Source organism: Equus caballus, chromosome 16, assembly GCF_041296265.1.
Source record: "Equus caballus isolate H_3958 breed thoroughbred chromosome 16, TB-T2T, whole genome shotgun sequence".
NCBI classification, from domain to species: domain Eukaryota; kingdom Metazoa; phylum Chordata; class Mammalia; order Perissodactyla; family Equidae; genus Equus; species Equus caballus.
The window spans coordinates 13,510,241-13,535,406 of record NC_091699.1 but is presented as its reverse complement, the minus strand read 5'-3'; the positions used below and the strand labels follow the sequence as shown (position 1 = coordinate 13,535,406).

The 25,166-nt window shown below is 56.2% G+C and overlaps 1 protein-coding gene across 2 annotated transcripts in view; it reads left to right on the top strand.

Moving 5' to 3' along the window:
- Nucleotides 1-449: 449 nt before the first annotated feature.
- NUP210 (nucleoporin 210) overlaps nt 450-25,166 on the top strand; it is a 110,388-nt gene continuing 85,671 nt past the window's right edge. Inside the window, exons 1-3 of one of the 2 annotated variants that reach the window (XM_023619888.2) lie at nt 450-698; nt 16,800-16,936; nt 18,519-18,650. In XM_023619888.2, coding sequence (XP_023475656.2) covers nt 526-698; nt 16,800-16,936; nt 18,519-18,650 — 442 coding nt within the window. In that variant the 5' untranslated portion in view covers nt 450-525. The remainder of the gene's footprint in view (nt 699-16,799; nt 16,937-18,518; nt 18,651-25,166) is intronic. The other variant, XM_070238415.1, reaches the window with a different exon arrangement.

Here is a 25,166-nt window from a genome sequence, read left to right as displayed (position 1 = left end):
CAGGGCCGAATGAATGACCGCGGGGGTGCTGGGGGGTTTCACATTATCCCCGGAGGGTTTGAAACCACGGGGTATGAGCGCGGAGGCCAGAAGAGCGCGGAGGGCTTCCCGCGGTCTCAAGGGGTGCCCCGCAGGCGCGCGCGTGTCCAGTCTCTCCTAGGCGGGCGTGCGCCCCATCCCTTCTCGTCACCTATGGTGGATTGGGCACGCGCCCCATCCCCCCACGTCGCGGGGCGCGTGCCCCATGGCATTGCCCCCTACTCCGAGGCCCGGGGCGCGCGCCGCAGCCCCTCCCTCCGCCCTGCTGGGCCGGGGGTGGGGTCGCCGCGGGCTCGGCCCCCTCCGTTCCCCCGCGCGGGCCAAGCCGGGGCCCAGGAAGCGGCTTGAGGCCGCGGCCCTCGCCCCGCCCCCTCCGTCCCGCGCTTATCACCTGCTGGCCCGGCGCGCGCGGGCGGGGACCGAGGGCGCGAGGGGGAGCGCGCGGGCAGCCAGGCGCCGGGTCGCAGGAGGTGAAGCGCGGCGAGGATGGCGGCGCGGGGCCGGGCGGTGCCGCCGCGCCTGCTCGCGCTCTCGGTGCTGCTGGCGCTGGGCCCCAGCGCCACGGCCGCCAAGCTCAACATCCCGAAAGTGCTGCTGCCCTTCACGCGGGCCACGCGCGTGAACTTCACGCTGGAGGCCTCGGAGGGCTGCTACCGCTGGTGAGGCGCGCGGCCGCGGCCCGGGCCCGAGCGGGGAGGGCCTGGGCGCGGGGAGCCGGGCGGGGGCGCGCAGCAGGTGCGCCGGCCGCGGCCGCGGGCTGGTCCGGCAGGGCCTGCGGGCGCGGCCTCCGGGCCGGGCCGGCGCCGGGGTGCGGGCGGGGCGGCCGGGCGCTCCCCGTGCAGGTCCGCGCTCAGCAGGTGCGGCAGCCTGGCGGCCACGGCCGCAGCGGCCGGTCGCGCGTGACCCGGCGGCGTGCGCGCCGGTCGCCGCCACTGCGCATGGCGCCGCCAGGGCCTCCGCGCTGCTCGCGCCGGAGCGGAGCCCGCCGGGGCCTGGGCGGCCGCGGTCTGTGTGTCTGTGGGTTGTGCGGGAGGAGGGGCCCGGGAGGCGGCCGGACTCGGGGAGGGCCCCGCGAAGGTCTGGCCTGGGCAGGGGGTCTGAGTGCCTCTGCCGCAGGGACAGGAATGCCCCGGAGCGGGTGGGCCCGGGCTGGGGTCCACGTGGTCTTCCCCTCCTTGTCCCCGACTCCAGGATAGGTGGGCAGGGCCTGCCAAGCCCTGGTCTGCAGACGCCGGTCTCTTGAGTTTGTCTAGTGACAGGGTACTGCTCCCTGGCGCCGGACCGGGGTGGGAATTGGGTTTGTGGAGAATGTGGACGGCGTGTGGGGGAGTCGAATGGTATCCGCTCAGCGTCTTTGGCTGGAACATAAACCTTTGATGAAAGGTCTTTCGTAGGACACCCTAGGGACCCGTTTTACAGATGAGGCGTGAGACGCGAGGGAATGGTGGTGATTCACCCCCAGGTTGGCCTTGACGCTCCACCTCAGTCGTTTTTCCCCACCTCCCTTCCTAGGGCTTCCTAGGGGAACTCAAGAATTCTACATTCCTTGTGGGGGATGTGACCTGGGAAACCCCAGGAACTAATGAGACCAGAGGCCTCTGTCCGCCCCCACCGCGCCTCACACACGTGGACGGGGGACTTGGCTGGGCCCCGGGCTGGCAAGGTGATGTGGTCCAGCCTTCCATCCTGCGGACGAGAAGGCGGCCTCCACTCCCAGCAGGGTGGAGACGGCGTGGGTGTGCCTCGCGGCGCGACCTGGCTAGAGATGAAGGATGGAAGCAGTCCTGCCCCCTCTCCCTCCCCACGATGCACCTCTGCCACTCCCTTTTTTTCTGTTTCAAGTCTGGGTCAGTGTGGAGGCTTAACAAGGTGTGATCACATTAAGAGAACCAAATGTGCGTCGTGTGTGTATGTGTGTAAGTCTGTGCATATGTGCAAGTGTGGTACACCGAGCTCAGACCAGCATCTTCCTCACTTGCCCTCCTTGCCGCCATTAATTTCCCGGAAGTCTGCCTCTCGAAATGAGGACTTGCTGTGTCCGCCAATTGCATTTTGGGTTTAGTGCCTTCTGTGCCTGGAGGGTCTTGTTTGTGGCTAGCCATCGGAGGCTGATGTTGGGCTTTCTGTTTCCCGTATTCCTGTGTGGGCTTTGTCTGATGTGGAAGATGAGCTGTTGGCCCATACCCTGTGGGAGATAGATGCTCATCCTCTGGTTGAAGTTGTCTGTTTCTTGATATGTAGACAAAAGAGAGGAAGCTGGTCATTAAAAACAGCTGGCTTCAAATGAATGCCTTTGGATGTATTTCTGTGCTACTTCCTCTGAGGTTCTATAGCTATACTTTTCTGAAGTAACAGCCTTTTTTTATCGTAGCTGCATTTTCTTTTCTGAGAAGAGTGGATGGACTCGGGGATTGTAATTTCCTTGTGTAGTTTCTTGTGAACAAGGAAAGCTCCCCTCGTCTCTGATGCGTCAGAGAAGTGCCAAGTGCCTGATAGCGTGTGCTGCGTCTCGTCCATAGTTTTTATAGCACGTGTGACTGTGTATCTTCAGTGTCTGAGGGGTTTGCTGGTTGTGACCCCTTCATTTCACAGGCAGCCCTTCCGTCAATCCAGTGCTGGAAGCGTTTTCTTTATTTCTCGTAGTGCTGTTCCCAGCTTAGTCATCTGTTGTGTTAGTTTTTGAAGACTCTGCTCTGGAGACGTGAAGGGTTGGCTTGCAGACAGGCTGTGCGTCCTCAATCCTTTAAACCTGGGAGGGAATGGCCCTCTGCACTCAAGTTCATTGTTAAGTCTCTGAGATGAAACACAAGGAAAGTTAAAACTCTTCTGACCCTTGGGGGAATTTTTGCTCATCCTTTGAATTTGTGGTCAAACTCCAAGTTGACTGAAATCACCACATGGCTGAGCCACTGGCCTTAAGTTTATTTTTCCTCTCTTGATTTTATAGCATCAAATAATGAGGCAATTTTTGAGCCAGAGGAACCATAGAGATCATCTGTCTAAACTGCCCACGTCTTGGTCTGGGCCTCGGGGGGAAGTGCTCGCTGCCGGGTCCTGTCAGCAGTGGAAGTCTCCAGTTGAGCAAGAGCCGAGGGCACGCCTCCTCACTCTCCCGGTTCAGGGCCCTGCGGCCTCTGGTCAACTGGCCAGACTCTCACTGGATCCATCCGGTTGCCCCCAGCATTGCTGGTTATGTGACAAGTTCCTGATTCTTTTTTTGATATTTTGTATTATTGAAAGTGCTCCATAAAGTATATGTCATTAGGTTCTTTTTAAGGTATCTTTTATATAAAAAATGATGTTTCTAGAAAATTGGGAAGATAGAAATAGCCCGTCATCCTTCACCTGTGTCACCCTGGTCGCCGTTTGGGTCTCCCGTGAGTCAGCTGTCCCTCCGTCGCGGCTCAGACCTGGTGCTGGGCCGCCCCGAGCCTCCTGCCCTTCCAGCCAGAAGCTGACGTTACAGCCCAAGGACTTTTCTGTGATGCTTCAGAAGCTTGCTAAGTTTTCAGCATCTGAGCACCACTCTGCTGGGAAGATGTTGCACCATCTGCTTACTTTCCGTGCAGTTGAAGCCCCATGGTGTCCCGGATTCTCCAGCGGGCTGCCCTCTCTTGGGGAAAGGGAGTGTCTTAGGCTGGTTTCCCGGACGTCAAGCCTGAGACGAGGTTTGGTTGCGGTGGTTTGTTGAGAGGGGCTCTGCTGGGAAGCGGGCAGGGCAGGGAAATGAGTGAGGATGTGGTCCCTGAGAGTCTAGCCTTGGGCTGGTCCACGTGACCCTCTGGAGGGTTGTCCTTCCCTAAGACGACGGGGAGACCAAGCTTTCTAGTTTTTTGACCCACTCTGTCAGCCATTGGCCGCCCCGGGGAGGGGGTATTGTGCAACCTCCCAGGCCTCTGGGCGAAGCACCCCCATTGGGCAAGGGTGTTTGCCCGCATGAGGTCATAGGTGGAAACTGTGTAAACTATGGCCTGCAGCGTTCCCCCCAGCTGAGCGGGCGCGGGCCTGCCTGGTCAAGAGCGTCAGGCAGGGCGTCCACAGTGCACACTAAGCCAAGCAGCCCAGACTTCTCCTCATTTCCAGTGGCTGGAGGTCTCCCCAGGGCACCTGGGAGCTGCCTGGTGTGTTTGCCAGGCGTGGTCCTGAGCCAGGTGCACCCTCTCACTGTGGCCCGGGCACTGCTCAGCCACAGGGGTAAGGCTGCCCGGGAGGCAGGTGCCCGGGAGCCCTTTCTGCTGCGTGGGCCCCCCACACAGGGAGCTTGCCCTTGGAGCGGGCTGTGCCCCAGGCAGCTCACGTGAGAGTCTGTGGGCAGAAAGACCCCACAGTCCCTCTGTCCCTGCTGGTCTGTGACTGTGGGAGGTCAGAGGCCAGCACCTCGCTGGGACATGTCCCAGGGTCCCTCTGGCTGCCCCCAGCAGGAGGCAGCCGCAGCAAGTCATCTTGAGGCCCTTTTCCGGGTGAAGCTGGGGAGAGCCGTGGGGTGCAGGGTTTCCCCTGGCTCCTCCAGAAACCCCTCCAATACTGAGCTGAGTTGGAAGGTCATCCGGCCCGGCTGCCTTGTGCTGGCTCATGGACTCAGCCGCAGGACAGAGGCGGTTCCCGCACTGGGGGCTGGGCGGGGAGGCCATAGGAGCTGAGGGAAACTGGAGAATCAGGCTCTGAAGTCAAAATAAAAAATTTACGCCATGGAAGCTTAATCAGAGAAGTGGCTTCAGTTCAACCAGAGGCCAGCCCGTTTGCAGCTCTGCACCCAGTCGTTTGGCCTCCTCTGACCCCATGGCTGCCATTCTGTCCCCTGGCCAAGAGTGCCTTTCCGGTGACACCCCATTCGTAGGCCCTGTGCGTCCATACACGCTGAGACCAAAGCCCTCCCTTTCCTCCTGCCGGGGCTCTTGGAGCCGTGGACCCAGGCGGTGTGGCCTCACCTGGGGCTCCGTTTGGTGTTGTTTCGGGCAGTTAGAGAGTGAGGCAGAGGTGCCAGAGGCCCTCCAGTGCCCGGGACAGTCTCACCGCAGAGCTGTCCTGCCCGAGTGCCCCGGGGGACAAGCACGGGTTGACAACCGGTTTCACAGATGAGGGCTGGGGATTTGCCTGATGGAGAGGTGATGAGTTCTTGTGACTCTTCTGTGGGCCCAGCGCCATTCCAGGTCCTGGGCTGTGACAGTGAACAGCAGGCGAGGCTCTGGTTTCACAGAGTTGACTGTGGGAGTTGATGAAGTAAGTGCTGCGTTTCGTCTGGTCCTGAGTCTGGAGCACGTAAACAGCATGCTGGGGTAAGGGCTCAGGAGGTGCAGGCATTTTGGGTAGGGTGGGCGGGAGAAGCTTCCTTGGAGCTGACCTGGGACCTGAGCAGGGACCAGCGAGAGGGAATAGCAAGTGCAGAGGCCCCGAGGAGGGCCTGAGCTTGTTGGAAGAGCACAAATGGGAGGGGAAGGGAGGGTGTTAGGAGGTGAGCCGAGAGCTTGGCAGGGGCCGGGCCGCGTGGGGCCTGTGGGCTGTGGTTAGGAGACAGGAAGGGCTCCCGGGGTCAGGAGGTGGGCGGCGTTGGCAGGCACTGGTTCTCTGGGCGCTGCTCTCCCCTCTGCAGCTCTGTTTCCTGCAGGACTGGAGGGGCCTTGCTCAGCTCCCTTCACTGGGCTGTGGGGGCCGGGGGGAGTGTGTGCTGACTCAGTGGACCTGGGGCCTGGGCTGTTTGCTCCCTGTGGGTCCCCCCTCTGCCTGGGCCCCTGCAGGCCCTGCCTCTGCCCAGGGGGGCTGGACCCTGCGGGCGGGTGGAGGGTGGGCTGTGTCTCCCCTGCCCCCACCCAGCCCGCCCTCTGCACAACTCTCACTTCTTCTTTTTTCACTGTGGCCTTCGGACCTGACCCTCCTGAGTCCTTGCGTTCCCCCCTCCCCCTCCGCCCTGCTCCTGGGTTGTGAAGAGTGGGGACCAGCTCTCTCAAAAGCTGTGCCTTCCTGAGGACTGGACACCTTCTCTGTGTCAGCAGGCCTTGGGTGACCGTGGGAATGGGAAGGATTGACCCTTTCAGAATTCACTGTCACTCCTTTAGAGCTCCTCAGAATAAAAGTTTATTTCTGGTGCCAATATGTCGTGTACATTTTTTCTTTGTTAAAAAAAAATTGTGGTAAAATATACAGACAAAATTGACCCCCTTAACCATTTTTAAGTGTCCGGCTCAGTGGCATTGAGTACACTCACATTGTGCGCGGCCATCACCACCATCCTCTCCAGAACTCTTTCATCTTCCCAAACTGAAGTTGTGTCCCCATGAAACACGAGGCCCGCCCCCCCCACCCCGCCCCCAGCCCCCAGCCCTGGCACCCGCTTCTGCTTTCCCTGACACCTCGTACTGTCTCCTGTCTCCTGGGGGGCAGGAGATGGGTTGGAACCTTTGCAGGCAACAGTGTTCCCCACAGAATCTCGTAACGTTGTTTTCGTTCGCGTTGGTTTTTGGTTACGTCACATGAGTGGCAAGGATCTGGGCTTTCTGTTGACACTAGTGCTACAAGGTTTCCTTTCAAACTGCTTTTTCATAAAGAAGAATCAATTTAAAAGACAAACTATAGGAAAGGATACAAGGGTTACCTGGATGTGAGAGGCTCCCGGAGGGCAGTGTTGGGGGGGGCCCGGAGGTGAGGAAGGGCCGGCGGAGGTGTGGGTGTGCAGCAGCTGCCGTGGTGGCCACAGATGCCCGTCCGGAATCGGAGGCTCCGAGTGCCGCAGGGGTTAGTGTAGCGGAGCGAGCCGAGATGTCAGAAGCAGTTTTCCCGCTAAGCCCTTTGCGTGTCATCCCGCACTTAATCCTGAAAACAAAACCGAACCCTTCTTGGTGGGAGTGACTGCCCACTGCTGGCCAGGTCCCCGGCTGGAGCGGCCCAGCCCTGGGACGCACTGGGAAGTGTGCCAGCGCTTCTCAGCCAGCACGGGTGTCCCAGGTCCTTCGAGAGGTTTTAGGAAAGCCAGTGACTCTTTAAGGAGCAGTGTTAAGATGCTGGTGGCGCAGTGGGCTGACCGAGGCAGAGGGCCCGGCCATCGCCTGCAGGTCGGAGGGTCTGGCCTTGTGAGCGGCCCGTGTGCAGTGTCCAGACCAGGAGTCTGGAGCCGGGCTGGACCCAGGTGTATCTCTGGGAATGTGACCTTGGACAGGTTATTTAACATCCAGGCCGAGGTTTCCTCGTGTATCAGATGGGGATTTTCATAGGATTATTGGGAGGCAAATGTGTTGTGATGTGTTTTGCTCTGTGCCTGACACATAATAAAGGAAAGGTTTTTTTTGGTCTGTTTTTCTCTTTAAAAATACAGCACCCATACTCTGAGTGAAACGGGGCAGCGAGCCTCAAAGAGTTCAGTCGAGGGATTTCGTTTCTCTAGACTCTTCTGCCTGTGTGTGGCAGGAAACTCAAACCAAAATAGTTTAACTGAAACAGAGGAACGTTTCACCTCCTGAAACCGAAAGCTCGGCAGAGCTGTTGCCCGCGTCTGTGCTGTGGCACGGTGTCGGCACAGCCTGCTTTCTCCACCCTCAGCCTCGGTGTTGGCTGGGCACTCCCTGGGGTGGCAAGTCCCCAGCCCCCAGGGGTGGGTCTGGTGGGGCACGTGCTTGGATGTGAATTGCCCTCCGGCCAGGGGAACACACCCAGTGGCCAGGCCTCGTCCCCACCTCCCTTGTGCAGAGAGCCGAGCACTATGGAGCCTCATGGTCCCAGGGTGGAGGAGGAAGCAGTGCAGAGGAGCCGGGGGCTGTCACTGAGAGGTGGTCGGGGACCAGGCAGCCGGACGGCACAGGGTCCCACAGGAGTGACAGCCACGTGTGCGGTTGCCTTGCTGGCCTGCCCGCTGAGCTGTTTCGAGGTATGGGGGGATGTGACCCGGCTCGCCTGGGGCCCTTGAGGGCAGCTGCTGTGAGTTGGGCGGAGGTCACGCCAGGGTGTGAGTGCGCACAGTGAGAGGAAAGGAGGCCACTGGCTGTGTGACCAGCCCTGAGCCTCCGTGTCCCCAGCTGTCAGGCAGTGCCCGGGCCCACCTCCTGTGCAGGACTCGGGGTGATTCTGAAAACACTGGGGAGGTGTCGAGCCCTCGGTGCCTCTGTTCCATTTAGGACCTTTGGTCAGATTAGGTTTATGATTATAAACCTTCTCATAAAGAAAACCCCAAGCCCAGATGGCCTTGCCTGTGAATTCTGTGAAAAGTTGAAGGAAGAAACAGTACAAGTCCTTTATGAACTCCTTCAGGAAAGACAGACGGCATGATCATTTCCTAGCTCATTTTACGAGGCCAACATTACACTGATTGCAAACCAGACAAAATCATTACAAGAAAAAGAAATCCACAGACCCAAAGCTCAAAATTCCTTCATAAAATACTAGCAAATCCAATCCAGAAAAGGATAATGTGCCCCAACGAGAGCAGGTCCCAGGAATGCAGGGTTGGTTTAACATCAACAGAACAATCTGTGTGAGTCTCCAAATCGACAGAAGGAAGAAGAGAAGCCGTGTAGTCGTCTCTATAGTCGCAGAGCGTTCGGAGCCCATTCATGATGGAAATTTGGAGCAAATTGGGAACAGGAGAGAATCCAGACCTGATAAAGCGCAGCTCCAGGAACGTGTCTTGGAGTCTTAGCCAGAGCGAGGGAGGCGAGAAGGGAGGGAGCCGCAGGCTCCTCCTCAGTCTCAGGCTCTGGGGGAGGTTGGTCGGGAGACGGAGCCTTGCCTTCGTCTTGGGGCCTTTTGCCCTGAACTCTGCTCCAGTCGTCAGAGACCCAGCCTCCTCTCCACAGAGACGCCCGCTCTGTGAGCCTCCCCTCACCGTCCGCTGAAGCTGCAGCCTCTCCCTCCCTGCTTTGTGTTTGTCTGTCGCCCTGTTTTCTGAGACCCCGCATTCACTCATGCCCTTTGCTTGTCCTTGTTTTCCTCCCACTGAGGTGTAAGCTCCTGAGGGTGGGACCCATGCAGATATTGCACTTTCTTGTATCCCCAGCGCTTAGATCAGTACCTGGTACACTGCATGTAACCCAGTAAATACGGATTTGGTGAATGCACGCATTAGGACCCCAGGAGCACCCGTGCAGCTGCGGGAGCTGAGAGGAGGGGGGTGAGGAGGATCAGGGACGGGTCCCTGGAAGAGGTGCCGTTTGCCATGAGCCTCGAAGGCTGGGCAACGTGAGAGCTGGTGAGAAGGGCATGTGAAGTAGAGGGAACAGCATAAAGGAAGGAATGGAGATGGCAAAGCCAGGAGGGAGGGAGAGGCTTCTGAGCAGAGGTTAGACCAGCCGTGTGACCTTGGGCCAATAACCCAGCCCTGGGCCAGCATCTTTGCTCTGGGCTCTAAGGATGTCTGCGGTTGGGGTGGGGACCTGTTAGGAGGCTGCTGGAGGGGCCCTGCCAACAGGGAGCGGAGGCAGGCTTCCTGCAGGGAACGGGGTGGACGGGTGAAGCAGAAGTGATCACAGTATTGGAGGACGTGCGTTTTCTTCCTTTCTTCGAAAAGCAAAGTTCTCGTGGTCAGAATCTTGCCACGAGCCCCTCATTTGGGAGCCCGCTCCTGGTTCCTGAGCCGTAGAGCTTCCTACGTGCGAGGCCTGTGATGAGAGCTTCATTTGTGTTTGTCATCCTGTCTAATCCACCCCGATTCTTTGCGGCAGCAACTATTTTTATTCCCATCAGGCAGATGAGGAAATGGAGGCCCAGAGAGGTTAAATTGTTTGCTCAAGGTCACACAGCTGGTGAGTGGCAGCCCCCTACTGTCTTACCACGTCACCTTCCAGCAGATATCAACAGAGGAGAGAAGTGAGTGAGGCCGTGCTGCTGTCACGGAGTGCTACTTACCACACGGCACTGGGGGCCCGGGACGCACCTAGGAGCCTGTCCAGGGGAGTGCTGGTGAGTGGGGAGGGTGGGGCAGCCATGCTGACCACCCAGTGGGATGTGTGGAAGAACCAGTCTGTGCAGGCTGGAGCAGGACTCATCCTTTTTGAGGAGTAGCAGTTAATTTACACTGCGGGGCGGGGATGTCTCTTTGGCAGAAAGCCACCTAAGCCAGGACCTGTTTCTTTGCCCAGTGGGATGCCCTATCCAAGGAGCGGGGGCCCTGGCTTCGGTGGGTGGCCGCTGACCGTGTGAGCACCTCAGCCGTCAGCCCCACGTGCAGACGGTGCCTTCTCCACTTTCATTAGCGCCCGTCTGTCTCTGGGCCCTGCTCCCCCAGGGTCCTTCCCGAGGCTCGGACGAGCTGCCTGCGTGGGATGTGTGCGGCCCCGAGCCTGGATGGGTCAGGCCGTGTTAGCCGTTGTGGCACACGGTGCATTTATCGTTTCCCCCCTTCCTCACGGTGGGTCCTACCTGGCCAGCAAGGAGACCGTCCGATTTTTAGAGCTCCCATTATCAGTGCACAAGGCTGTTTTGTCCATGTTTTTCCAGAAACTTTGGGAAATGGAGCTGATGGACAGACTCAGCCCAGGGAGGTGGCATGGCGGGGGTGGCAGGGCCGGGGCTCGTTCCCTGGACCCATGCTGTCTTCTGATGCTATTTCCTTCCCGGACTGCAGTCGCTCCCTGCCACTGTTGGAGTTTTGCCTTTTTCGATGTACTACATGTACTAGGATTTACCTACTGTCTTCTTCAACATGACTCGCATCTGTGAACATTGACATTATCTTCAGTATTACCATTTTTGAGCTCATGAGTTTGATGTATTTGTTTTTCCTAAAACACTTAAAAATGAATGTATAATAATTAAAAGACATAAAGAGTCAATTAAAAAATAGTTCATCTGTGCATCCTTCCTCTCCGGTGTTGTGTGTATCATGGCGTGGGGGAACATGCGTGGGGAGGGGGAAGTGTCTGACGTGTAGTCACGCAGACCTCACTGTGGTCCCTGGCCCTGCCACTTACAGCTGTGTGGCTTTGGGGAAATTACTCAACCTCTCTGAGCCTCAGTTTGTTTTTCCCAGATAGGCTTGCTGGAGGATTCAGTAATGCGTTGGATATAAGTATTTAGCTCTGGGCTCAACACATGGACGCTCTTCTCAGTTCCCGTCTTCATCTTCTACACCCTCCCTGAATTAGGGATCTCCAGAGAAACAGGACCAACAGGAGATCTGGGTGGATAGATAGACAGACAGACAGACAGACAGATACAAGTTTTGTTGTAAGGAAGGGCCTCATGGGATTATGGAGGCTGGCAAGTCCCAAGATCTGCAGGGTGAGCTGGCAGCTGGAGCCCCAGGAGAGCCAGTGGGTGTAGTTCCTTTGCGAAGGCTGGCAGCTCAAGACCCAGGAAGAGCTGAGGTTTCAGTTCAAGTTCAAGGGCAGTCAGCAGGAGGCTTCTCTCTTACTTGGGGGAAAGTCAGTCTTTTTGTTCTTTTCAGGCCTTCAACTGATGGGGTGAGGCCCACCCACATGCGGGAGGGCAGTCTGCTTTACTCAGTCTACCGGTTGAAATGTTAATCTCGTCTGGAAACACCCTCACAGACACACCGAGAGTAATGTTCGTCCAAACAGCGGGGCTGCCCATGACCCAGTCAAATTGACACATAAAATTAACCCTCCCCCTCTGCCAACACACTTTATTTTTTGATAAAAAATCATCCCCGGATAGCTCTGTGCTTGCTGACATGAGGTGCTGCCTGTCGTTGCCCCCTCATCTCCTCCTGCACCCCGTCTCTCTGCCCTGCTCTGGCGATTAACCACTGTGTCTAAGGAGGTACCCCTGACCCCTACACGCACAAGGGGATTCTTCTCTTGCCAGATCCTGGAGCAGGAACATTCCAGAACTGCACCCGTGTGGCCAGCTCTTCTATTCCCAGCCCAGGAAAGGGCCCGCCTGAATCTCCAGGGGCTTCTGTAGGGTTTTTCTGAGACCCACCCCAGAGAGCTGTGAGATGTGGAGACCGCACGTCTATGTGGCCAAGAGGCGACTCAAATGGCAGAAGACATCCAAGTTTGGGCTTGGGACACTGTGTCCTGGCCCTTCAGCCCATCCCCTTTTCCTCCTGTGCCTCAGTTTACTTACCTGTAGAATGAGGGCACAGCAGTGGTTCTCTAAGTTACATCCAGTGTCAGAGGGAAATATTTGTATTTAGAAGTTAGAATAATACGGAAAAGAACAGAGAATAATATAGTGAATACCCATATTCCTACCATCAGAATTAGCCGTTGTTAACAATTCACCTGTTTCTTTCCAGTCTCTTTTGGGGAGTCCCCCGTACTGCCTGCCCCAGTCTTCCTCTCCAACCCCGGCCTCTCCATTCTGAGTCTGAATCTTGTGTATCTTTCTTGTATAATTCCCGACAAACACTTTCAAAAGTGCTTTTTCATCCCATATTCCATTGGAGCCTCACCATGACGGGGACACCATCAAAGACTGCTGGATGCTGTGGTTCTTCCGTGCCTCCAAAAGGTCCAGCCGAAGTGCAAGGCCTCAGCGTGTCCCATAAGGGGTTAGATAACGGAGGGGAACCCTCTGCTGTATCAGAGACACTGCCCCAGACTGTGCAGCCCTCCTGGAGGTGGTTACCAGGAGCCCTTCCAGCTTCAGTGCAGCGTCCCGGAGCCGAGGGAAAGTTCCGGGGTGAGCCGGGGGTGGGGATGTGGCCTGGCCTGTCACGTCCTGGCTGGCTGCTGCGTCTGCTGCTCACGGTTCTCAGCACTGCAGCATTTGTCATGAAGTGCTGTCCAGGGCCCCCAGCGGCCCTGCGAGGATGGAGTCTCACTCCCGTTACACGGAGCCGATTGAGGTGAGCGGCTGCAGAGATGCGGGCCGGCGCCAGGCCCGTGCTGGGGGCTGATACCCCTCCGTAGGGTCTGCTGTCTTCTGGCTGGGACATTGGACCGCCCCTTGCTGCAGGCCTGAGCGTGGCGAGGGTGCCTCCTTCCCAGGCAGCTGGAGGGTCAGGCTCTGTCCGTCCTCAGGCTGCCCTCACTGCTGCGGTGTCAGCCCCAAGTGCGCAGAGGAGGGACTTCCTTCAGAGGTGCAGAGGGCGCCCTGGTGGGGACTGGAAGATGTGCACAGGGCGAGTGGGGAAATCCATGGACCGGTCACCACCTGAAGACCGCCCATCGCTGCTCCCACACAGCTCTGAGCGCTTGAAATGCAGCTGGGCCGCGTGGGGTGTGCTGATATTTGGGATATGTTGGGTTAAGTAATCTGTATGATTAAGTTAATTTCACCTTAAAATTAAGTTAATTCTTTTTTAATAAGGCAGTTAGAAAATTTCCAGGGTGATTTGAGTTCTGTTGGGTTGGAGAGGGCTGCCCTGGGGCCTGTGTTGGCGCCCAGCCTGGCCCTGCCCCGTGCTGGGCACAGGGTACGAGGTGCCGTATTTCCAGCCCGGCCAGGGCGTTGCAGCGGCCACCTGTGGAAGGCTGGGGGACACGGGAGGGCCGTTGTCCGTTCCTGGGTTTGGACAGACGTCCTGTAGTGACGCGTGTTGTCATTGCAGCCCCGCACAGAGTGGTCTCTCTGCCCTGGGAACCCTCGGGCCCAGCCCATTCATTCCTCCATCCCGAATTTTTTTTTTTTAATTTTTAATTTTGGAATAATTTTAGATTTACAGGAATGTTACAAAGATAACACAGAGAGTTCCTGTATACCCTGCACTCGGCTTCCTCTGACGTTAACATCTTACCTAACTAGTACACTCGTCCAAACGGAGCGGCTGGCGTGGGCGCCTGACTGTTCACTCCCCTCTGGGCTGCTTGGATGGCGCCCGTCTTCCACCAGCTTCCTTCCCTGTTCTGGGATCCCAGCCAGGACCCACACTGCGCTTCTCTGTCCTGCCCCTCGGTCTGTCTGATCTGTGCAAGTTTTCTCCTTTGTTCTTGTTTCCACGGTGGGTTGTGTGCGCGTGTGCATGTGTGTGCGTGTGGGGGCTCAGTGCCCTCTGAAAACCTTTCTGGGGTCCAGAGCTGCTGCGTTAGGAGTCTGTCCAGCTCGGTGAGGGGCGTGTGGCCACAGGCGCCTTCTCTTACCCTCTCGTCTGGGTGTGTGTGCTTGTCTTCCCTCGGTCTCTGAAACGCTCTTGGCTCAGAGATCTCTCTTGAGGAGAGCACAGGTGCGTCTCCTGTGTCCTTGGTGCTGAGAGAGGTTTATTTCCGGCGCGCTTTCAAGGTGGCGTGACCCACCTCCAGGGGCCCTGCCAGCAGCTGGGTGGGTGCCTGTGGCGTTTGTGCCTTCCAAGCATCCTTGGTGTGTCTGGAGAGGCCGCTGTGCTGACCTGGCTCCAGAAAGACAGTGGGCGACAAATCGGAAGGTTTGGAGATGTCTGTTTTGGTGTGTTTCACACCATTGTGTTTTAACACCAGGCAGTTTTCACAGGGTTCCTTTTTTTTGTTTTTTAGAGGTATGCTTTTCAGTGAGGAAGATTGGCCCTGAGGTACCATCTGTTGCCAATCTTCCTCTCTTTTTTTCCCCCTAAGCCTCAGTACCTAGTTGTATATCATAGCTGTGGGTCCTTCTAGTTGTGGCATGTGGGACGCCGCTTCAGCACGGCCTGATGAGCTGTGCCGTGCCCGTGCCCAGATCTGAACCAGCAAAACCCTGGGCCACTGAAGCTGAGCGCACGAACTTAACCACTCGGCCACAGGGTCGGAGCCTACAGGTTTCCTTCTGAATACCCCAGAACATCGATGTTTCAGGGAGTTTCAGCAAATGGCGGGGAAGGAAGCAGGGTCGGGAGTGGCTGCTCTGTGCTGAGTGCAGCCAGGCCCGAGGCTCGGACAAGCCACGCAGGGGCGCTTCTCTGGGTCCTCCATCCCACCGTGAGCTCCCTGAGGGCAGCGCCGTGGGCTGCGCTCTGAAAGTGTGAGTTGGAATGTTCACCTGCTTAAGGTCCTGCAGTGGCTTGTCCGTGCCCTCAGAATAAACCCACGTTCCTTACTGAGGCTCCCGCACCTCCCACCTCGGCACCTGCCATCTCCTTGATCTTAGCACTTCCCATCTCCTTTGTTAAAAAGCCTTTTCCAGTTTTATTGAGCTATAATTGACATATAACATTCTATTAGTTTAAGGTATACAACATAATTTGATGTATGTTTGTATTGCAAAATGATTACCACAATAAATCTAGTTAACATCCATCCCACAGTTACAGTTTTTTTCCTTGTGATGAGAACTTTTAAAATCTACTCTGTTAGCGACTTACAAATACACAATACAGTGTTGTTAATATGGTCACTGTGCTGTGCATACATCCCCAGGACTTAGTTATCTTATAACCAGACGTTAGCTCCTTTTGACCACTGTCACCCATTCCCCTCCTCCGCCTCAGGTAACCCCCAATCTGTTCTCTGTTTCTGTGAGTTCGTTTTTTTCGATTCCAGATGTAAGTGAAATCATACAATATTTGTCTTTCTCTGTCTGACTTTTCTCACTTAGCATAGTGCCCTCAGAGTCCATCCATGTTGTCAGAAATGGCAGGGTTTCATTCTTTTTTATGGCTGAATAGTAATCCATTATATCTACACACACACACCCCACATCGTCTTTATCCACTCATCCATCAACGGACACTTAGATTGTTTCCATGTGTTGACTTTGTGAATAAGGCTGCAATGAACATGGGGGAGCAGCTGTCTTTTGAGAGTGGTTGTATTTCCTTTGGATAAATACCCAGCAGTGGAATAGCTGGATCTTATGGTATTTCTCTTTTTAATTTTTGGAGGAGCCCCCATACTGTTTTCTGTAGTGTCTGTGCTATTCCCACCCACAGTGCACAAGGGTTCCCTTCTCTCCACGTCTTCTCCAACACTTGTTATTTCTCGTCTTTTGAATGATGGCAATTCTGACAGGTGTGAGGTGGTCTCTCATTGTGGTTTTAATTTGCATTTCCCTGCTGACTAGACTCATAATTTTTAAAAATCCCCATGAAAAGCCATTGGGGTGGTGGTTAAGCTTGGGGAGGTGGCTAAGAGCAGATGCTTTGGCCAGCACTGCCATCCCGAGTCCCACGGCTCCCATCGCACTGGCCTTTCTGTTCTTGGAGCGTGCCCAGCTGCTTCCGCCTTGGGGCCCTGCCCAAAGCCCCAGGTCTTTCCGTGCTGTCCCCTGAGCCACGTCTCAGATAACACTGATGGCACCCGCTCCCCTTCGCACCCTTCGTGCGGCACCCGCTCTGCTCGTATCCGCCCGCTCCCGTCTCACCTCAACCCAGGAGCCGTTGTTGTCCTGTGTCATGGGTGAGGAGCCCTGCGCTGACCCCGGGCACCGCCCCCCTCACCCAGCCCGCCGTCCTGTCATTGTAAGGCCCGTCTCTCTGTGAGAAGTCGTCTTAGATTTTACTGATCATTTGTTTGTGTGGCTGTCCGTCTTTCTTCCCTCGCCGCGCTGCAATGTCGGCTCCATGCGCACTGGGACGGTGGCTGGTTGTCCTCGCAGTTGGTGAGCCCTGATCGTAGCCTGATCGGGGCGGGACGGCAGCGTCTGGGAGCTGCTGTGTGCCAGCCTGGTGGGGTCGGCAGGGGGACAGGGCGCTTCCTCCTCACCAGAGTCCGCAGGAGTGTCGCCACTGATGTGGAATCATTTCCAGTCTATAGGGCAGCTGTCTGTTGATCACTGAGGTTGTCTCCAAGTGTTCCAGCTCTCATTTGGTTTGCTTGTGGGGGTGTGTGCGGAGGTCTCCACCCTCAGGTCGTCCTTTCTTCTGCGCGCCTCAACTCTGTGGGTCTGGGACAGAGCCGGACCGGGGCCATGGCTTTGGCGTCTGGGCCCACTGTGCCTCTTGCGGTGGCTCCAGAGGGTAAATTCTCGTCTTCTCGCTGCAGGTCGTCGACCCGGCCGGAGGTGGCCAGCATAGAGCCGCTGGGCCCGGACGAGCAGCAGTGCTCCCAGAAAGCAGTGGTGCAGGCCCGCCTGTCCCAGCCCGCCCGCCTGACGAGCATCATCTTCGCAGAGGACATCAGTAAGGACTTCGGGGGCCCTGTGTGACCCCGGTGGGACGAGAGATGGGAAATACCCCTCTGAGACCTCCAGCCACAGGGCCTGCCTGAGCCCATGGCGGTGCTTTCTGGGTCTCTTGTTGGGTGGAGGGTGCCAGGCAGGGCTGGGGGCACTGAGCAAGCAGCACGCTCCCTGAGGCTCCGGCCAGCACCTTGTGCTGGGTCCCTCTTACAGAAGTGGGCTTTCATTTCCAAATTGTTACTTGTTACCCAGACACTCTGTAATGGGTAGCGGATCAAAATGAAGAGAGTTGTTGCAATCCTTTCACTTCCGCATATTAATTTGCCATATGGTGCTTGTAAAATGCGTAGAGAACAGCAGAGAAAATTTCCTGTTGTGCTTTACCCCACTAATGTGGTACAGAAAGTTTCCCAATTCGTTGTAGAATTATTTTTAACGCCTGCAGAATAGTCTTTGCAGGAGGTTGTCCCATAAGCGTCCCCTTATATTGGCAGCTGGATTGCTTTCAGATGTTTGTGTCAGTGTTCTATGGAAAAATAAATGGCTTTTTATTTTATATTTTTTAATGCAGGTGCTTTATAACCTCAGTACAGTTTCCACCTTTCTGTTCTGTTCTCAGTTGTGTAAAGAGAAAAAGAGAAGTGGGTTGTTCATGTCACTTAGAGTAGGTGAGCCATGCGTATGGATTAGGCACATGTCTGAATCAGGCTTTAATTTAAACCAAGCTGAAGGATTACATCTGAAGGAAGATAGACTGCCAAAACATTAGAACTGAACTTATCAAAAATTAATAATTTTGAAGTGAAAAATAACTCTTGTTATGCAGAGAACAGTTTGGGGTTCGTTTAAGTTACGTCCTGCCAGGGAGGGCTCCCCGTTTTCCTGGGTCGCCCCGAGGAGTGTTGTAAGGCTTTTGATACGTGGGGCTGTGTTGCTGTCTAACTAGATGCCACGGACAGGGCACGGGTGGTTTGATGTGGTACCTGGAGAGCCGTCAGAGTGAGTTTGTCACGCGCTGCTGTTTTCACATTCGCATATCCTCCCGATTGTGTCCATTCGTATATCTTCTTTGTGGGCGTTAAACAGTCTGGGCGCGGCTTCGTCCTGTAGTGGTTGATGGTCCTGTGTAAAACTCCAGTGTAGACAGACGCTTTGTGCTCTCGGGTCGATATCCGGCAGGCTGTGTCAGCACAGGTGTCGCAGCAGTAGTCCCCTTGGATGCTCGCTCATCGTGCCGTGGCCCTTGGCCTTTAGCTCAGTGGTCACACCCTGAACAAAGCTCGGTTTTCCGGGAGGGGTATTTTGCACCCAGCTTTAAATGCTGCTGCTCACTTTGGGGAAAGGCAGGACGGCAAGTGCCTTACAGCCCTCTCTCCGGGGGCGGGCCTACCTTCACAAGGGCCGTGCGTGACCGCTCCTTGGCTCCCAGAGAGCTGGGCTCCTCCAGCCCCATCCTCTGGGGGTCTGTTGGTCGCTCTGCTCTTTGCCAGAGTGGACGATGGCCTGGTCTGTGAGGCCCCGGAGGTGGGGTGGCAGTCAGGGCGCCACCCTCCACACTGACCTCTCCGTTCCCGTCCCTCCAGCCACCGGCCAGGTCCTGCGCTGTGACGCCATCGTCGACCTCATCCACGGCATTCAGATCGTCTCCACCACCCGCGAGCTCTACCTGGAGGACTCCCCGCTGGAGCTGAAGATCCAGGCCCTGGACTCCGAAGGTGAGCGCGTCTCCCTGGCGGTCTCTCCCGCCTTGTGTCCGGGCCTGCTGTCCTCCGCGGAGGGCTGCTCCAGCCAGAATGGGTCATTGGTGTTGGGGGAGATGTGGAAGAGGTCGAGAGCACCTCTGCGTGGACCCCGGGCCTTCCATGGCCGCTGCCCGTGCGCGCTGGCCTCTGCGCAGGGCCTGCGTGTCGAGAGCGCAGCAGCGCCTGGGATGGCTCTGCACCTGTGCACTGCGACCGTGCTTGCTCAAGAAGGTTTTTGGCGTAGGGGTCAGAATTGGCCACCCAGAATGTGTCTCTTTGCCTTGACTATTTTGAAGAGTGACTGGCTATGACAGAAACTTTGACCTCCCCATGACTGCCTGAAATAACTTAAAATAGAAGGGCCTGTTCCAGGAGGGCGCCAACAGCATCAGAGAACTGCCATGTCATGTGAGCATCTCTCAGGTCACCTTGTCTGTGGTTGGTCCGTTGATGTCTCCATCTCCATGTAAACTGCCTTCCACCCCCTTGAAGTCCCAAACCACCACCCCCAACGTCCTCCCTTCTCGTTGGCTGAAGACGGTGTTTCTGAGTGCCTCCACCATCGTGGCGAGCTGATCAGCTTCCCCGATGTCTCCCGCGCAGGCCTGTTAGAAGGCTGTGTCTGATTTCCTCCTGTTGTTCTGTCTCACGTCAATTTAATAAATAGCCCGGCCAGAAGGACCCCGAGGGTAGAGGATTTGTTGTCCTCCGCCCCTGTGTTGGGAAGCCAGCATCTGGGTGTCCAGGCCATGAAGGGAAGTGGGGAGAGGCTCCCCAGGTCCCCACGCTGTCGCCGGTGGGAGGCGTTCTCCTCACTTGGCTTGCAGGGCTGGTGTTGGCTCCCTGACCGAGACTCCAGTGTGTGTGTGTGTGTGTGGTAGACTGCAGAGTGTGTGTGCGTGTGTGTGGTAGACTGCAGAGAGAGAGTGTGTGTGTGTGTGTGGTAGACTGCAGAGTGTATGTGTGTGTGTGTGTGGTAGACTGCAGAGTGTGTGTGTGTGTGTGTGTGTGAGGTAGACTGCAGAGTGTGTGTGTGTGTGTGTGTGTGTGTGTGTGTGTGTGTAAGGTAGACTGCAGAGTGTGTGTGTGTGTGTGTGTGTGTGGTAGACTGCAGAGTGTGTGTGTGTGTGTGGTAGACTGCAGAGTGTATGTGTGTGTGGTAGACTGCAGAGTCTGTGTGCGTGTGGTAGACTGCAGAGTATGTGTGTGTGTTAGACTGCAGAGTGTGTGTGGGAGGGGTAGACTGCAGAGTGTGTGTGTGTGTGTGGTAGACTGCAGAGTGCGTGTGTGTGTGTGTGTTAGACTGCAGAGTGCATGTGTGTGTGTGGTAGACTGCAGAGTGTGTGTGTGTGTGTGTGGTAGACTGCAGAGTGTGTGTATGTGTGTGGTAGACTGCAGAGTGCGTGTGTGTGTGTGTGTTAGACTGCAGAGTGCATGTGTGTGTGTGGTAGACTGCAGAGTGTGTGTATGTGTGTGGTAGACTGCAGAGTGCGTGTGTGTGTGTGTGTTAGACTGCAGAGTGTGTGTGTGTGTGTGGTAGACTGCAGAGTGTGTGTGTGTGTGTGGTAGACTGCTGAGTGTGTGTGGGAGGGGTAGACTGCAGAGTGTCTGAGTGTGTGTGTGTGGTAGACTGCAGAGTGTATGTGTGTGTGTGTGTGGTAGACTGCAGAGTGTGTGTGTGTGTGTGTGGTAGACTGCTGAGTGTGTGTGGGAGGGGTAGACTGCAGAGTGTCTGAGTGTGTGTGTGTGGTAGACTGCAGAGTGTATGTGTGTGTGTGTGTGGTAGACTGCAGAGTATGTGTGTGTGTGTGTGATAGACTGCAGAGTGTGTGTATGTGTGTGGTAGACTACAGAGTGTGTGTATGTGTGTGGTAGACTGCAGAGTGTGTGTGTGTGGGGGGCGGGGCCAGGACCTCTCTGTGGCCTGCACCCCACCCTTCACTTCTTCCGCAGAGTTGGACGTCGTCCTGTCTGGGTGGCGCCCTTTCTTGGAGGGCCTGCTCTGGGGGTGGCGTGGTGTCTTGGCTGTAGGCTGACCTCTTGGTGACGGAACGAAGGGGAAATGTGTAGGTTGAGGTTCTTGTTGAAAAAGGAAGTCAGGCAAAAGACGCCTCCAGACGAAGGATCTTCCAAAGCCTCGAGTCCACACCTGGTCTCTGAAATCTTCCGGCCCGCTCGAGGCCCACCCCCTTTTTCAAACTTCTAGATCAGGGTTTCTCAGCCCAGGTAGTGCTGCCGTTTGGGGCCGGAGAGTTCTTCATGGTGTGAGGCCGTGCAGTACGTTACGGGGTGTTCAGCAGCATCCGTGGCCTCTGCCCACTGGGTGCCAGTAGAACCCCCAAGTCGTGACAACCCCAAACACTCCAGCCCTGCCCGATGTCCCTCGGGGGCAAAGTCACTGTTCTGGAGTGTCTCTCAGATCCTTTCTCCTTCCCTGTGTTCGTGCGTCGGAGAAGCTGCCTCACTCTCTCAACCGTGTTCTCATCTGTGAAATTCAGCCTGACGCTTACCTGGGGCTCTGAGGGTTTGGTGATAAGTGTGTGGAGGGCTTAGTGCTGGGTGGCGTGTGGCGGGCGCTAAGTCAGCCAGGTCATGTTGAGCACTTTCTACCTCCTGGGCCTTCTGCCAGGTCCTGGGGGTGCCACAGGGAAAGGACGGGCCTGGCCTCTGCCACCGGAATCTCGGGCCGTGGGGGAGGTCTGCTACATGTGGCTCAGTAGATGCTGTTAGTAATCAAATTGGATGCAAAATGTGAAGGGACCACGGAGTTGGGGGAGCCACCCCCGGGGAAGGCTGGAGGACAGAGGTCAGCATGGTTTCTTAGGAGACATGATGTGTGACGGAGCCTTGAGTCATGCAGGTTTGCCAGGCGGGGAAAGCCGTTTTGTTCTTGGTGACTGAAGCTTGCAAGGGGGTGGGAGGCAGAATGTAAAGGGCCCTGCGTGTCAGATGTGGGCTTTGCACCTGGTCTGAAAGCAGAGGGAGCTGAGGGAGGGGTTTGTGCATCGAGAGGCTGGGGGCTCCCCTGAGGGACTCTGGAGGGGTCACTCACTATTCTTGGGAACAAGAGATCAAAGTCTGAGGCCACACTGGTGCCAGGCACTCCTTACATGTTCTCACTCATTTCATGCCAGATGATGAGACTGAGGCACAGGGAGAGAGTACACACACACACACGCGTGCATGTGTGCACACACACACACATGTGTAGGGAAAGACATGTAGTCAGTGTGTAGCAGAGCCAGAACCTGAGCTCCAGCCTGCTCCAGAGTCCTCTCTTGGCCAGGGGTCGGTGAACTTTGTGAACAGCCGGAGAGCTAATCTCCTGGGCTTTGCCGGCTCCACGGTCTCTGCTGCAGGAACCCGGCTCTGCCTTTGTCGCTGTCAAGAGAGGAAATGAGTGCGTGTGGCTGCGTCCTAATAAAACGTTATTTGTAGAAACAGGCGGTGGGCCAGATTTGGCTCGGGGGCCATCATTTGCCAGCCCCCGCTCTTGACTACTCTGTTCTATACTTTCCCACCTTAGGTCACTTTTTAAAAAAGATTTATTTTGATCAAGATTTACATACCTTGAAATTTATCCATTAAAATCGTACGATTCAGTGGTTTTTAATATATTCACAAAGTTGTGCAACCATCACCACTATCCACTTCTAGGAATCTTCATCGCTACAGAAAGGAAGCCCATGCCCCTTAACAGGTGCTGCCCATTCTCCCCTCCCTCCGGCTCCTGGCACCACCCACCTACTTTCTATGTGGATCGATTTGCCGAGTATGGACATTTCATATAAACTGAATCATGCAATAATGTCTTTTGTGGCTGGCTTTTGCTGAGCATGTTTTCGAGGTTCATCCACGTTGTAGCATACCTCGGTCCTTCATTCCTTATTACGATCAGATAATATCCCGTTGTATGGATAGACCACGTTTTGTTTATCCATTCATCAGTTGATGGAAATTGGGTTGTTTCCACCTATTGGCTGTTGGGAATAGGGGTGCTGTGAACACTCTTGGACAAGTGTTTGTGTGGACAGAGGTGTCCCTTTCTCTTGGGTGTACACCTACGAGTGGAATTGCTGGGTCACAGGGTGACTGTATGTGTCATTGCTTTGAGGCAGCTCTGGGGCTGGTTTCCACTGCGGCTGTGTTATTTAACATTCCCACCAGCGGTGCATGAGGGTCCAGTTTCTCCACATCCTCGCCAACACTTGTTATCGTCTGTCTTTTTTATTATAGTTAAGCCCTTTTCATTTTCCGCCTGGGTGTGCGTGGAGATGTCAGGAGCGGGAACGGGCCTGCTCCCGGCTTCCTGTGCAGGACAGATGCTCAGTGCCCTTGACAGGCCCCGGGGCATCCCCTTCCATTCTCCTCCCACCCCTCAGGTTCCGCTGGCACGTTTGGGCAATTCCAGAGCAGGCGGTCGGGCTCCGCCAGTGGCCTGCACAGCTGGATGGTCACGGACAGACCAGGTTGAGACTCACTTTGCAGCAAGCGTGGCCATCAGTCCTTCCTCGTCATTCACTGTGAGGGTGGCGCACTGTCTCCTCGGTCTTCCCTGCCACACGTACTAGGACCTCATTCATCCCTTCTTCTTTCTGAGCCTGTGTCCTCTTTGCTGGTCAGACTGTCCTGTGTAGAGATGAACTTGACCGTGTAACCTGTGAGGCCCCTGCAGTCTCAGAAGGGATGTCCCTTATCTAGATTGGTGGGCGTTTGTCCGAAAAGATCTTGCTTGTGGCTCAGAACATGTTGTTGGTGCCCTGTGTGGGCAGGCCCTTTCCAAGTACAGTCTTTACCCCCGAAGGGTGGATGGTTTCATGCTCTTTGTAAAGACAAGCAAGCTGAGGCCCAGAGACCGTAAGTAACTTGCCCAAGGTCACACAGCTCATGGGTGGCAGAGCAGGGCTGGAACTCAGGGTATCTGACTCTGTTGCTTCAGCTGCTGTCTGCTTGGCCACACTGCCTGCCCCCTACTGCTGCGTTTTTCCTGGGTTTTGGGGGTCCTCTGCTCAGGGCTGGGGTTTGCCTTCTTGGCCTGAGGCTGTCTGCAGAGGCCTCGCTAGAGTTAATTTTTCACAGTTGTCCCGCAGCACACACACATGCCCACACAGACTTCACCACTGGCAGAACTGGGCTGGCTCAGGGTCACCAAAGATGCCCCTCCTTCCGTTGCCTCATGCCCGGTATCCTGCTCAGAGCACCTTCCACCTCCTTCCTGGTCTCTGCTCTCAGAAGCCTGGTCCCTCTGGCCCTCCCTCTCGGATGCCTCCTCCAGGGAGGTCGCCCTGCCTGCCCAGGGTGGGATCCGCTCCCCTATGCTGAGATCCCCCCGGCGGGTCCCCGGGTCCAGGGCATTTCACTCTGTGTTGTCTAGTTCAGCACCTGGGGGGCAGCACTGGAGGCACTGCGTTCTTCTGGACTCATCTGTGCTTGACGCTGGACTTTGGGCCCAGCAGGCGAATGTCTGTTAAGTTGAATTGCTTCGTGTTTTCCTGCTGCCCTTCCAGGACCAGGACGGGAGGTATGCCCTCCCGAGACTGGACCCCTGAGTTTTCTGGGTTTTCCTGTTAATGTTAGCACTTGGCTGTGAGCCTTTGAAGTGAGGGCTCTGTCGCACACAGTAGGTGCTAATAGCTACTTTTTGAATTGAAAAAGCAAACCTTTAGGCCGAAGTTTCTTGAAAACATCTCCGTTCCCCCAACCCTGCAAACTCCTGCTGCAGTGTGGGTCTTGGAGCCTGGTTTCTGCGAGGGGTGCCGTCCTCACTCACCCTCCCCCCGGCTGGTGCTGGGGTCACAGTGACTGAGCCTCTGTGGTTTATTTTGTCACCCTGAAGTCAGTCCCTTCTTCCTGCCCACGGAGCCAGCTTCACACAGGGCCTCTTGCTCAGGAGGGCCCCAGGCTTGGCTTCATGCTCACAGGTACCTCCTTCCTGAAATTTTTAATAGATTTCGCTTGTGTTTTGTGATTGGCGTCCAGTGGGACGGGGGAGCATGCACCGGGGACTTGGAGCCTCAGTAATTGGAGGTCATGCTCCCCGTCACCTCCCTGCCTCCTGGGATGGGTTCTCGGCCACCTGCTGCTCCCTGTACCCTGATGTCCTGGGCCCTGTCCAGCCTGTCCCTCCCATCCTTGCTGGGGGTCTGGGAGGGAGGGTTGGGTGCATGTGCCCCAGGGATGTTGGGATGGAGTATGGTGGTGGCTGTCCCCCCCGGGCTGGCAACACCACTGCAGATCTGGTCTGGAGGCTGTGTCTTGGCCAGAACGAGCCTCTCTCCCACCCTCGTCCAGGAACCTAGCCCATCCTGGTGTGCAGGCTTACCAGGGCTTTGTAGGAGAGGAGTGTCAGCACACGTGGGAAGGAGAGGTGCCTGACGCAGTTTCCCCCTGCACTCACCCTGGCATGTCCCACACCCCACGACAGCGCTCCCTCAGGCCAGCTCCATGCCTGGGGGCCTCCTCTATCTCCTTCCAACCTTCCCAAGTCTG